At 50.4% G+C, this 12,515-nt stretch overlaps 4 protein-coding genes across 4 annotated transcripts; 1 reads left to right on the top strand and 3 right to left on the bottom strand.

Annotated features, from left to right (window-relative positions):
- Positions 1-12: 12 nt before the first annotated feature.
- BCR38DRAFT_402331 (uncharacterized protein) lies at positions 13-3,851 on the bottom strand. The gene is made up of 3 exons (XM_040857770.1): positions 3,720-3,851; positions 963-3,636; positions 13-906 (listed from the first exon to the last, which is right to left on the bottom strand). The coding sequence occupies exons 1-3, from the start codon at positions 3,730-3,732 to the stop codon at positions 390-392; spliced, it is 3,204 nt and encodes a 1,067-aa protein (XP_040710248.1). The 5' UTR covers positions 3,733-3,851; the 3' UTR covers positions 13-389.
- Positions 3,852-4,306: 455 nt separating this feature from the next.
- On the bottom strand, positions 4,307-6,096 carry BCR38DRAFT_450852 (upd-c transporter). Its single transcript, XM_040861417.1, has 4 exons — positions 5,578-6,096; positions 5,488-5,513; positions 5,066-5,426; positions 4,307-5,008 (listed from the first exon to the last, which is right to left on the bottom strand). The coding sequence occupies exons 1-4, from the start codon at positions 5,839-5,841 to the stop codon at positions 4,394-4,396; spliced, it is 1,266 nt and encodes a 421-aa protein (XP_040710247.1). The 5' UTR covers positions 5,842-6,096; the 3' UTR covers positions 4,307-4,393.
- Positions 6,097-7,345: 1,249 nt separating this feature from the next.
- Positions 7,346-9,460, bottom strand: BCR38DRAFT_115652 (WD40-repeat-containing domain protein). The gene is made up of 6 exons (XM_040853424.1): positions 9,298-9,460; positions 9,084-9,124; positions 8,884-8,981; positions 8,174-8,831; positions 7,522-8,114; positions 7,346-7,459 (listed from the first exon to the last, which is right to left on the bottom strand). Exons 1-6 carry the CDS (start codon positions 9,339-9,341, stop codon positions 7,436-7,438), a joined length of 1,458 nt encoding a protein of 485 aa, XP_040710246.1. The 5' UTR covers positions 9,342-9,460; the 3' UTR covers positions 7,346-7,435.
- A 1,241-nt stretch (positions 9,461-10,701) lies between these two features.
- BCR38DRAFT_450848 (uncharacterized protein) lies at positions 10,702-12,273 on the top strand (the record flags this gene model as incomplete). The annotated part of the gene is made up of 1 exon (XM_040861416.1): positions 10,702-12,273. A coding segment is annotated over exon 1 (992 nt), but the record flags the coding sequence as incomplete, so codon positions are not given.
- Between the last annotated feature and the right edge of the window lie 242 nt (positions 12,274-12,515).

Below are 12,515 nucleotides of genomic sequence, written 5' to 3'. Positions count from 1 at the left end.
ATGCAGTATTTCCTATCCCAAATGTCAACTGTAGTACTCCCGCGCATTCAATATGGCAGTGGATTCATAATGATTCACATAAACGTACTAAATTAATTCCTTCTAAGCCATCATTGATTGAACATGGAGCAGAGAGCCTTATCAACGTCAATTTCCCTTCTCCTAGTGCATGCCACTCTTCTATAATGTATCCGCAAAGTTTCACTTTCGTAGTTTCCTTTCCATGTAAGTCCTCTTGTAGAAACCCCCGTTCCACCTAACCGCTCTACCTTGAGTATTCTATGAGTCCACCCATACCATACCATCCCTCATTCTCATGCCCTATTACCCACTCATTCCAACTTCAAGTCCTGTTTGGCACTACGGCTGTCAAACCCCCCACACCAGTCTCACGAAAATTCCTCCCTTGCCCCGCTCCTCTTAGGAGCGCTGCGAACCGACCCCGCGTCGTCTGACTCGTGCATCGAGCCCTTGCGGATGTTATCCTTCCTAGATGCCCTCGTCATCATGCCAGGGAAGTACCTTGGCTCATGACCCGAGAGGTGCGTTCCATCGGACGGGGGCCACGGCCCCGCGGCCGCTGCTGCTAAGACTGGCGAACCCGAAAGCGGAGCATGCAGAATCGACGTACTCGAGCTGGGGCTAGTATGGGGGGCGGCGGACAGGAGGCTGGGCTCGGCTTGTGGTGGCAGTTGTTGGCGGCGAGACGACGGCGGGAGACGTGCTTCTTGGGCCGAGTGGGCGTGGTGGTGGGATTTGGAGTCGAACAGGGTCACATTGCTTGCGAGGTTCGTCTTCGAGGATGAAGTAGGCGATGCTGGGCCCGGGTGTGCCAAGCTAAGATGCTCTAAGGCTACTGGGGATTGAGCGACCTCCTCTCTTTCTGCCGATGTGTATCTAGAGATCCTGGGTAACAGTCAGCTCGGCTTGCGGACGGCTCGACATCATTGTGATGGACTTACATGCGGTGCTCCTCCACCCACGTGTGGTGCCGGAACTCTTCCCTCCTATCGGGAACATTGGTCTTGATCATCATGTTCCCCTCCTTGCCCGGGAGGGAGAAGTTAGGGCCGAGCCACTGCTGCTTAATCGAATGTTCGTAACCACTCTGCTTCACCGAGTTCTTGGCCAGTTCGCACATGTCAACCGGGCTGAGCTTGTAGATCTGCGCTGCGACTGCATATTCCTCAATCAGCGGCTCCTTGGTGAAGGCGAATTGCAGGGGGTCGTCGGTCGACAGGGATACGTTTAGCCCACGCTTGAAGTACTGGTGGAATGGGTTGCGTTCGTAGGCAAGGAAGAGCGCATTGTTACTGAGTGGGGACATGGCGATGCCGATCTGCTCAAGGTAGAAGATGTACTGCAGAAGTGGCACCTTTCTCAGAAGCAATCCGTGGCTGATACTATGGCTGCATAGGAGCGCCACGGCGAGATGCTCGCTGTCGCCAGCCTCGCCGCAGTGTGGACGCAGGAGGAACGTGTTGAAGCCGCGCTGCCGGCGCCAGAAATTTAGAGATGTCATATTGGCAAAGACGTAGTAGATCCAGTAGCTGTACGGTGGGTTCTGCTTCGAGGTCCATTCGCTGGGAACGGGGAACTTCTTGAACAACCGGCGTTCTACCTTGCTCTCGTCATCGACGCTGTCAAAACCGATGACGCGCTGCAAGAAAATATGCAGTTTAGAATGGCTTTCTGGATTCTTGGTGACTTCGAACAGGGGTAAGAAGACGTTCTTGATGACCTCTTCGAAGCTCTGCATCAACCCAGTGGCCTTGTACACATCGTAGAGTCGTGGGATTTGGATCAACCAGCGAACATTGTGGGACATCAGCTTGTTGTCAACCACCCAAGCGGCAAGCTTGTCCCATTCATCTATCGACCTGCCATAGATGGAGATGCGCCACTCCACCATCTGATATTTGCTCGATTCGAGGTCGTAAATGACCTCCTTAGTGATCTCGGCCAGGTATCTACCCTCAATATGGTTGTCCGTCTTTAGGAAAATAGTTCTTAGACGCGACTCCCCAACGGGGTTGTACTTGAGATTGAACTTGTCAAACCGATGGAAAGAGTCGGTATGAGCGTGCATATCGAGCGTGTCAATGCTCAGATCATACGCAGTCAAGTTGATACTTTCAAAGACCTCGGCAAGTGTGAGGACTTTCCCATCTCTGATAAGTACCTCTTCGTCTGGGCACTTCTTCATTTTGCTCTTAATAAAGCGCAACAGATGCTTCTGGTTCATGCAGGCAGAGTGGTGAACGTGGGTATCGACCTTTCTTACATTGTAGAAATCTCGGTGAGGCACCTTCTTGCTCTCGGCAGTCTCCTGGTACTCATTTAGGAGCACGTAGAGGTTAAACTTGCCTTCAAGATACTGCAGTCGTCGGAATGCAAAGCTTTTGCTAGGACCGTCCGACGAAGTGGTCAAAATGTCCTCAAGGTCGATGTAGAAGTCCTTGATTGTGGGCACATTAACGACTGGTGTGTTGGCCTTGTCTGCTTGGGTATTCTCGTACACCTGGTAGACGCCATTCTCGTCTAGTCTGAAGGTGAACTCTGTTGCACCAGGCAGTGGCAGAACGTGTTTCATATCAAAATCTTCACCAATATCCCGATCAGACTTGCGTTTCTTGATTACTTTCTTATGATCTGGCTCGGAACCGGACATATTCGAAGTTTCAGTTGTGCGCTGTGTGTCTTGCCGAGGGGGCAACACGGTGCTATTGCTCAAGCTGTTAGTAGCGGTGTTGTGTGCGTGTGTAAAATACGCTGTATGAGGTCCGACCCATGCGGGTTCGGGCGGAGGGGGGTAGATGTCCCAACTGGGGTCGTCCTTGGGGTTGTCACCATCCCTTTGCAACGACAGCCGGATATACCTGTGACGAATATCCAAGATTTTTTGGATATTATTGAAGATGGTTTTCAACTCGGCGGTGATATGTGGGTCGTTGTCCTCGAATCCGCTGCCAATATCAACAGGACCTCCGTCTGGCAGGCCCATATCAGGCTGAACTGGGCCAGATGCCTCTTTTTTCTCGTGCGGCGCTTCGCTAGACGGTAGACTACCTGATTCTAGGCCACCTAGAGATGGTCTGGTAGCAGTTCGAGGTGCAACTCCAGAGCCAACATTGGTCGACGACGTCCCGATATCGGGGAATTTGGACGCCCCCGAGTGGAGAGATATGGAGCTGGCGCTCGTTCCAAGATTGGCATACGGATGAGAAGTCAAGGACGGAATCTGAGTCTGGTAGGTGGAGCTCAGGTTGTCGCCGGCCGACGGGGAGAGGGAAGGGCTGCCCTGGGGAGTGAGATGTAGGAGGTCCTTGTACTCGCGCTGTCTTTGTTGGTAGAAAAGTTTCGCATCAGTCTGTGTCATCTGGCGTTCGTCTACGGGGTCATAGTAGGGGTTCCTCTGAGGCACATCTCGCGGCAACATGCCCTCTGAGCTCTGTTCGCCAGTCGGTATCTGGGGTGCGTCTCCGTTCTCATGCCCGTGTTCCTCAAGTCCAGAATCCATATCGCTCCCTTGTTCTTGTGAATGAAAACCTCCATCGTCAGAGTCTAGTTCGATATCATTGGAGGCGGCCGCGAGCTTGGGTGAGGTCGATTCAGACGGCGGTTCCATGGATCGGTCTATCGAGGTTGTAGCGATTAGCCGGTAGGTCAAGACAGATAGCAATGCGCATAACTTGCTGTGATCCGAGAATCGGACTTACCAGCCATATTCATAATTGACTTGCGTTGGCCAGCAGAAATCCTGTCGTCAGGACAAACGGCTTGCCAAAGTGCAAAAATTGGAGGTCCGAACAATGTGATGTCAGACCGGTTTGAATTCGACCGAAACCAGCACTACCGTTGAGCTAAGATGTGATGCGGTTGGCGGCTACCTTTAAAGTAGATCACCCCTGTCGCGGCCGCCGATTTGTATGCCAAGCACTGGAGGGGTCGGCGTCGAGTTCAACTACTACTATATAGTGCGGTTGAGTCGTTGAACTTTGTAGCTATCAAAACAAACATGTACTAATCGTTGAATAGACACCGTCTATACACAAACTAAATCGTGTTTGATCGTACTGAGTTTTGCAAAATCGGCCGACTAGTTGAATGCCGTGAAGGCATATCCAAGCAGTAAATAACAAGGTATGGTACTTGTAGGACCCCCCATGCGGTGGACAAGACCAACTTAACAGTGCAGTGACCATTAGCAACTGCGTTACCGTGTTTGATCGTACAATAACCAGCACATAGGACATATTGTGTTCCACACCATCATATTACATCACATCATATCATACAGTTGTACGACTTGATAGACAATTGTACTTAATAAGTACCTATTCACCACGAGTATTTACGTGTATTGGCTGGTTCATCAACCGCCCCGTTGGAGCTAGCCCACCTTAGTCTCACCAGACACCCTATGCCTAACAGGGGGCGAGCGCGTCTTGGGGGAAGAACCCAGACTGTACAGTCCACCACTACCAAACACTATCAAGGCTCCGATCAACGTCCCCGTAGCCAACTTATTCCCGAATAGCCAAATGCTGAGCAACAAACTAACGAGCTTCCGTATATTGAGCACAATGGTAACGGTTAGCGCCGAAGACACTGCGGCCAGCAGATTGACTCCGCGGATACAAGCATACTGCGTGAGCACATTGAGCGCCAAATAGACGACCTGGCTGGGAATATATATCTGCTTGATGTTGTCGCGGACCGCATCGGCCACGTTGGGGAGATCCATCTGCTCCACAAAGGTAGGCAAAGTGAGAGGCGGACTGCGGGCGAGTTGCACGAACTGCCTGATGAGCGACATGGTGAAGGGCAGGAAGAGCGGCAGCGACAGCAGATGCGAGTAGAACAGGTTCTCCTTCCAGTGCGGGCCGTACGTCTTGTAGGTCTCTTCCGTGTACAAGCCCATAATGGCCGATAGCACCTGCGCAACGAACAGTATGACGAGCCCAGTGCTGAAGCTTGGCGCCGACTCGTGCGATCCCTCGCTTCCCTGCGTCCGTGTTAGCTCATCCGGCTCCAGGAGTGTGTAACGGGCATTGCGCATTACCTTGGATTGCGCATCAGACCAAGCTGCCGTGATGACACCCGTCGTCAGCAGGAGGACGGCAATGACTTGAATGCGCACATATCGCTTCCCCCATAGACTACCGGCGATCATAGTCGTGATGCTGCCCCCAGACCGCAGAATGATATGTACAGGAACTGAGATATCGTAGCTGAAAGCATGGTTATTCAGAACATTGATGCTGAAGAAGAGAACAATGTTTATGAGCCAGCGGCGGATCGGCACCCGGTTCGGTGCGAGGAAGAACGGCGGGCGAGTCGAGTCGAATTGGGAGATGTATCCAGTAATGGCCACAAATAGGAATTGTACAAAGGTCAACAGCGTCCCGCTAGCTGGTTCCACCCTGCCGTTGTACATCAGCTATGAAACCCCGGCAATTCGTATGCTGAAGAGTTGAGACTTACTTGATGATAGCCTCGAGCGCAAAGACCTGCATTGTCCCTGACATCAGCCTGTCTTTCCCTTTGCACTCATTGCCAGCACCACATACTCACATTCGAACAACATCCACCAAATATCAGACCCAGCATCGCCCCCACGGCCAGCCATTGCGGGATCGTCTCGATGAAAATGCGGCCGGCGATGCCCATGGCCCTCAGATAGGCAGGTCGCTGGTCAGGGGAAATGCCATGTAGCTGAGCCTTCTCGTTGACATTAATCACCTTGGGAGTCATGGCAGCATTGTCTTTCTTTTCCGCAGCGGCGGCATGCGAGTCTCGCAGAGTTTGGCGTCTCCGGGGTGCTGATTTGGGAGTCATCAGGGTTGCGACGGCGAAGCGGACGACGAACAGGGAGGCGAGGTAGGTGGGTTGATTCGATTCAGCGTCGAACGAAGACTATGTCAGTTCTAGCATAAGGCCGCAGGGTTTGCGTCTTGTTTCAAAAGCAATAGCCCACTTTTTTCTTATTCTTTTTCTCTTCCGCAAAACCGAAGAAAGCAGATCACCAATTGCTGGATAAGGGAAAAAGTTGAAAAAGACGATGTTCTTATGTCAGGTACATTACGACATGAGGAAGCGGACAAGAAGCTCGGGCTCGTCCGTTGATCCTGATCTGCACACTTGCAGGGCCGCCGATGACGCTAAAACTCCAGCGCTTCCACGTGTGATTTAAGCTGCAAAAAGAGTCCTTGAATTCATCCCAAGCCTGTGGTTGAAGACACAAACGGTGCACGCCTTGGTGGAATAATATCTGCCAGTTTGTCATCTTCTACTGTAGTCTGGAACGGGTAATTCCATATTAACCCACGCTGGACACGGCTCTATGACTTCTGTTAAATGAGTTTCAATACTTCGTACAGCCAGAGTGCTCAGAACAGCATTCGAAAGTCGAATGCCGAGACAATTGATCTGTCCTACCTGTCCATACCCCTGTGGCTTGGAACCTTGACAAGGTAGCCGGCCCGTACCTCCTAAACGTCATTGGATTTTCGGGATACTTGATTTATCCCGGGAGTTCCCCGCTTTCCCAAAGAGATCTGTCATTGCTACTTTGAATACGGCAAGATGGTGGGACAAGTGAGTTCATACCCGCTGTAGGCACCTAATCCAACTTCTATTGGTGGGACTGGAGTCATCCAGCAGGCTGGTAGAGTTAAGACAGCTTGAAACGTATCGCTCACAAGCACATATAATTAATTACCTTGTTGTAAATCGACAGCCAGTCTACAAGCTTGAGGATATGTCTTTTGGGTGGTGGTCGAAAATTACACAAGTATTCTTCAAGTACACAGAAGTTGACAGCATCACTGCTTTGTTCGAATCCGGGCACGCACAAGCTGAGATATCATTAGAAACAAACCTCTCACAGTTCTTACAAGATACAGGGAAAACATCGCAATGCTAAATGCTACCATGGGTCATTCCAAATGCTTGTAGTCTGCCTGTTGTTTGCCTGCCAGTACTGTCTATGCTATGGTATGAATCGTCTTCTTTCCCACTGGCAGCCAGGAGAAATGCGCGACGTACAACAAGAGCCATCCAACGACTGCTCATGCCTCAAATGCGTCCTTGCAATCCCGCCACCCAGATGCCATCGGACCGAGCCAATGTCAGCCTGCACTGTGCATCTCAGGTGTTATACCATAACCTGGTATCGTTCACGAGCACCATCCAGTGATCATCGGTGTTGGCCTCATGATCAACCGTCATCACCACAATTGCCAGGACAATAGTGGATTACTCAACTTCCCAAGTCAAGGCCAAGTTGAGTCCCAAGGAGAAGAAAACATTCTCCTTGTCAAGCGACACAACCTTCCGCTGCGGATGATTGAGCCAACGACCCTCGGAGAGCGGAACAGCCGCCGTCAGACAGACAGCTAAAGGCTTCGTCCAGCACTTGGCTTGCGCTTGTCTATAGTGCCGAGAAAACAAAAAGCTGCAATAAGTTAGACACTAATTTGCAATGAGGCCCTCGTTGGGGTTGGGGTTGAATCTTACGTTGTTGGTGGCAGCAATCGCAATACTGTCCTCGAACGGATGCCAGCTCATGTGCAGAATCTTCTTGTTAAAGTCAATCTGGTCGGCGTCTGTCTCCTTACGCATACGCTGTCCCTGACCAGCTCCCGCAGCTGGGCTACCCGCACGAGATCCGCCCTTCTTACCGCCATTTGTGGCGGTAGGACTGGTTGACGAATTAATAGGTGTTGCGACCCCCACCTTCTTCGCCTTGAATGCAGATTTGTCCGCTTGCAAAACCACCTCCACCTCCTTCTCGGGATCCGACGGGTAAATCATGAAGTTATTGTTGTAGCTTCCTGTCATGACATTCTTGGCATCACCCGAGAAGACCACCTCGAACTTGTCAAAAATGCTGTCATTCTCGTACGTATCACAGAGTCGCGGTCGGAGGTGTTCATGGATGGGAATGGTCTTGATCGGCTGGCGCTCCATGTTTACGTCCCAGATCTTGACAGTCAGGTAGTCGCGAGACAGGATGTATCTGCCGTCGTGAGAAAAACGAACGTCGGAGATAGAGGAGATGATCTCTGAGAAGAAAGATCGCGAGGACGGATCCTCTTCTTGTTCAAACACTAGAAACAAGTACATGTCAGCCACGCCCGGATAATCAGACAAAACACATGGCACGTACACTTGGAGTGGTTGTCGCAGAGCGCACTTTCTCTCATATCCGCCAACTTGATCGTGCCCTTGGAACTTGCGTACATAAACCAGTTACAGCTCATGGGGTGGAACTCTGCGGCGGTGATGACCTCAGTCAACTCCTCCATGTTCGCGGGCTTGATGTCTACGATGTTGAAGCTCTGGTCTTGAATGTTGAGATTCCACAAGTTGATACGGAGATCATCACTGCTGATAAAAGTCTCGCCATCGCTGTTGACGGAAATGCTGTTGATATGGTATGCATGAGCATTCGCATATGTTCGTCGGGGAACGGCGGCCACGACCGTATCATGGTGTGTCAGGCGCGGAAGCTTCAGATCGGTAGCGTTCTTGAAGTGGGAGTGCGAGGGACTGGGCCTCGGGGCGCCTCCTCCTGCCCCGACAGCATTGCCTGGTGTGAGATCATGAGACAGGTTGTTCTCGGCCACAACTTTCAGCGACTTCTCAAACACCTTCCATAGTTTGATCGTCTTGTCGTTCGTGGAAAGTAGGTAATGAGAGGCGTTCTGGCGACGGCACCACTTGATCTTGTTGATCTTCTCCTCAATCTCTAAAGACTTCAGGTAGTCGAATTCGGGTTCGTGTGACTGGAACTCGGTATGGAACTTATACTCGCAGGTTTTTTTCTGCGCAAAGTCAGACTTAATACCTGCTGCCACAATTCAAATAGCCACCTACCGTCTCGTTTCTCTCGAATAATACGACACGGCCGCCCTTGTCTCCTGTGGCAAGATAGTTGCCAGTGTGGTCGAACTCGACGGTCGAAATGATATCGGCTACAGCGCATTAGTCAGCGGATTGTACTTGAGGCCGTATCGTCAAGGGGGCAGAGGCTGGATTGGAGTGCATCGCTTGGAAACGCAAAAACCGTAACTTACCCTCTGTGATGTCCTCAACGTCGCCCTTGTCGCCAAAACATCTAGAGAAAGGCACAGTTAGCAGCCATTCCAGTATGCATATTGCGAGTGCACAAGTGCGAGAAGCACTCGGTCGCCGAAGCCAGCGCACCTCTGTGAGGAGATGGGATCGAGACGCGGGGATGCAGTCGGTGATGAAAGAAGAGGACAGCTCGATGGGCGCTAGGCAGCTTACTGTGTGAACTTCCACGTGGGAGAGCTCGAATCTCCTTCCACCATGTTGGTAAAGTTTGATCGTGAGGGCGAAGCTGTTCAGCTCCAATGCCCTCTATGCGGAGTAATAAGGTCAAGCGTGGGTGCGCGGGCAGATGGTCAAGAAGTACAAGCTTCTCGTTGGGGCGGTCGGGCGTTTTCGTCACCGGTCGGGTTGCTCAAAGGAACGGGAAGAGTAAGCGAGAGTCAATAACAGGTCGGGCGCAAGTCGGTGCAGAGTGGTGGGAAGTATGCAGCAGCTATTATGCGGCAAGGTCGGCGATGGTCACAGAGTGGGTGGTTTGGTATTGATGATGATGGTCCAAGGTCGTGTTGTGGAGAGAGACCTTTTGGGCTGTTTTTGGTGGCGGCGTCGGGCCAAGGCTGGAGAATTGAAAGGTGGGAGAGTTTGAGGCCCGCGATTTACCAGAGACGTGAGGCAAGGGATGGACTTCAGGTCATTAAACGATGCACTTGAGCACCTGAGCAACCATGGCAGCTATAAATTTCGCAAAGAAGCCTTGATATGACCGATCCTACGATTTTACCAGTCTAAAGGCAAGGGTGGTAGAGTCAAAGCAGGAGGGGAGTTAGGTGCGCCTCAATGTTTCCGGGTTCAATGGTGGCAGGTGGGATGGCTCATGACATAATGGCCATGAACGCCTTGGCCAGTGTAGCGTGATACTTATCACGACTCGCGACCCATTGATTACCTATAATATCGGCATACCGTAACATTCTCAATGCAAGCAGCTTACATCACAAACTGATACAGAAGTAGTATCTACAGTAAGATAACTAAAGACGATCTCCATCTTAACAAAACTTAACTTGGTGTCCCAAAGTCCTAAGTGGAATAATAGCAAAGCTAACAGAATATCGGTAACTAGGTATAACTTACGTTACAAACTGATGCCTGGCTTATACTTACTTTGAGCTGACAGCCATACTGCTCCCTGGGGCTATTCTGTTAAGATCCATCCGACTGCATGAATACACTCACATGGCATCAAACATATCACGGCATACACTGCTTTCTGGCATATGCAAGTGTAAATAGGTTATATCGGGTTTGAACCACGCTACCCGAGAAGTGACTGGGGCACCATCACCGTTGCCTAGTGGTCCCAGAACCCTTGCAATGACTTTGACTTAGATCTTTTTGTTGCTGTCGAATCGATCCCTCACTTTCGAGCTGAATCTGGCATATTCACATGTGATATGGAATCATGAGCCTCATTGTCACTTTCTAGGTTATCACAGGATCACTCAGGAGAAGACTACTTGTAAGACCAGGCGTTAGTCGTGTCATATAATATACTTCTAGATATGTCGGGTTCTCATTTCAAATATGTGAGAGAAAATCTAACATTTCATTTGCTCTATAGTTCTACAACTTTGTCACCTGGCATCAACTGCAACTATCACATGTTGAACTTGTGAACAAAGGTTCGGAACACTTCTGAAGGTAACCCTGTTTTTAAGGAAATTCCATAGACTACTACAGTTGGAGGTTCTGTAACATTTGATATACTACAAGCCAACAAATTCAGATGCTATACAGTGTTTTTCTAGTTGCCATCCATCTTCTGTTCTTATTTAGAACCTCAAAGTCGCTTTTTGAAGAACCTGAGCTCGTAAAAAGCCGAACTTACCCGACAACTGCATCTCCATCCTTGAAGTCAGCTCTCAATCCCATCACAAACTGACGCCATTGTGTAGTATTTGTACGTATCAGTGGCTTATATCGGTCGTCTTCTAAATTTAGAAATATCGCATCCAATATCAGGTGCCCGAGAGAACACCTACAGAGCAGCCGTTGACATGGGAGAAGAAAAACCCCAGTCAAAAGGGGAAGGACATGGCCAGAGCAAAGGAAAGGGTAAAGAAACTGCGAAAGAATCATCTTCAGACTTGAGCGCCGGAGGAACAGGTCAATATGGAGCAACTGCGGATGACAGCCAACGGACGACCGGAACCATGGTGTCTCGCATCGCAAACTCGGCATCATCTCTCACAAATAGCTTGATATCAAATCCATCTAACGCAAACCACATCGGGCAGGTTTTACCTACGAGGAAAACGCAGTCTTCAAGTGATGGTTTTCAACTATCCGCCGGCGAGACGTCGAGCTACGTACCTCAAGCAGCCCCGAATGTACCTGGCAACACCTTCAAGTCTACGTATGTGGAGGACTACATCACGCAAGAGGAGGCATCGTTTTCGGCATTTCTGGATGAGAGAAGCGATTTGGAACCTACGCACTCAAGCGCAGCTCATCAGGAACTTGCTGCGATCGCCGTGAATCGCACCTCACAGGCGTCATACGCAGGACCCAGTACAGATTTCTCGAGGACAGATGGCATGGAAGTAGTCAAGCTTCTAGACACCGGGTACGATGAAGTCATGCAACAAGAGCCAGAGCTGCCTTTGAGCGCAGCGCAAGCAAGCTCAATAAGGCGAGCACTTTTTGGTGACGCAGGACTTGTAAGGCAGGCGATAGAACCAGCCGTGTGGGAAAGCCTTTTGAATTTCTTTCCGGAATACTTGTCGAACGGCAGCTCTGACTGGGATTACAATGAGCTGCAGCAGCATCTTGGGACGCCAGATGTCGCCGCGGTGAGGAAGATGTGGGTAGAACAATGGCAGGACGTGCTATCGAGCTACACGGATGAAGTCTGGGGAGATCTCGGTGCCTTGGTGAGAGAAGCGAGGGAAGAGGTTCAGTCGCTTTCAGAGCAACAGCAAGGAATGGTGCCGTCGGAAATGAAGGCGCTGCGAAGACTGAGACAGGTTCTGGCTCATATACGGGGTAGTTAAGAGGTGAACCAATACTTTTGCTGGGATTAGTAACACCAATTCGTGTGCAGTAGTGATACCCAGGAAGTGGTTACAAGGTAATCCAGCTCAATGGTACATGGTTGAATCTTCTGAAGCCACGATGATTTTGAAACTTCCTGCCGTTACAGTTACTGCAATTGCTTCATTGTTAGTTGAGTTGTCATCTTGGTGCGGTCTACTGCCTCACGGTCTCAGCACCTTCAGATACCTAAGTAGGCGAGTTTCCCAAACCTACAAGTTCAGAGATGGCGAACGCTGCTAGAGTATTTTACGACAATGCTAGATGTTCACGACAGGGAATAAAGAGCATTTTCCACAGTGGAAAACATGTCATACATCGATTGGCTCCTAAGTCAGAGA

The sequence above is a fragment of the Pseudomassariella vexata genome, assembly GCF_002105095.1.
Source record: "Pseudomassariella vexata strain CBS 129021 chromosome Unknown BCR38scaffold_22, whole genome shotgun sequence".
Classification (NCBI taxonomy): domain Eukaryota; kingdom Fungi; phylum Ascomycota; class Sordariomycetes; order Amphisphaeriales; family Pseudomassariaceae; genus Pseudomassariella; species Pseudomassariella vexata.
This window is presented reverse-complemented; position numbering and strand designations above follow the sequence as displayed.

Coding starts and splice junctions, on each gene's coding strand:
- BCR38DRAFT_402331 (XM_040857770.1), bottom strand. Junction 907..962: donor TGGGTGGAGGAGCACCGCAT/GTAAGTCCATCA, acceptor ACTGTTACCCAG/GATCTCTAGATACACATCGG.
- BCR38DRAFT_450852 (XM_040861417.1), bottom strand. CDS start 5,841: ATGACTCCCAAATCAGCACCCCGGAGACGCCAAACTCTGCGAGACTCG. Junction 5,514..5,577: donor TTGGTGGATGTTGTTCGAAT/GTGAGTATGTGG, acceptor GGGACAATGCAG/GTCTTTGCGCTCGAGGCTAT. Junction 5,427..5,487: donor GCGCTCGAGGCTATCATCAA/GTAAGTCTCAAC, acceptor GTACAACGGCAG/GGTGGAACCAGCTAGCGGGA.
- BCR38DRAFT_115652 (XM_040853424.1), bottom strand. CDS start 9,341: ATGGTGGAAGGAGATTCGAGCTCTCCCACGTGGAAGTTCACACA. Junction 8,982..9,083: donor CGTTGAGGACATCACAGAGG/GTAAGTTACGGT, acceptor AATGCGCTGTAG/CCGATATCATTTCGACCGTC. Junction 8,832..8,883: donor TATTCGAGAGAAACGAGACG/GTAGGTGGCTAT, acceptor GACTTTGCGCAG/AAAAAAACCTGCGAGTATAA.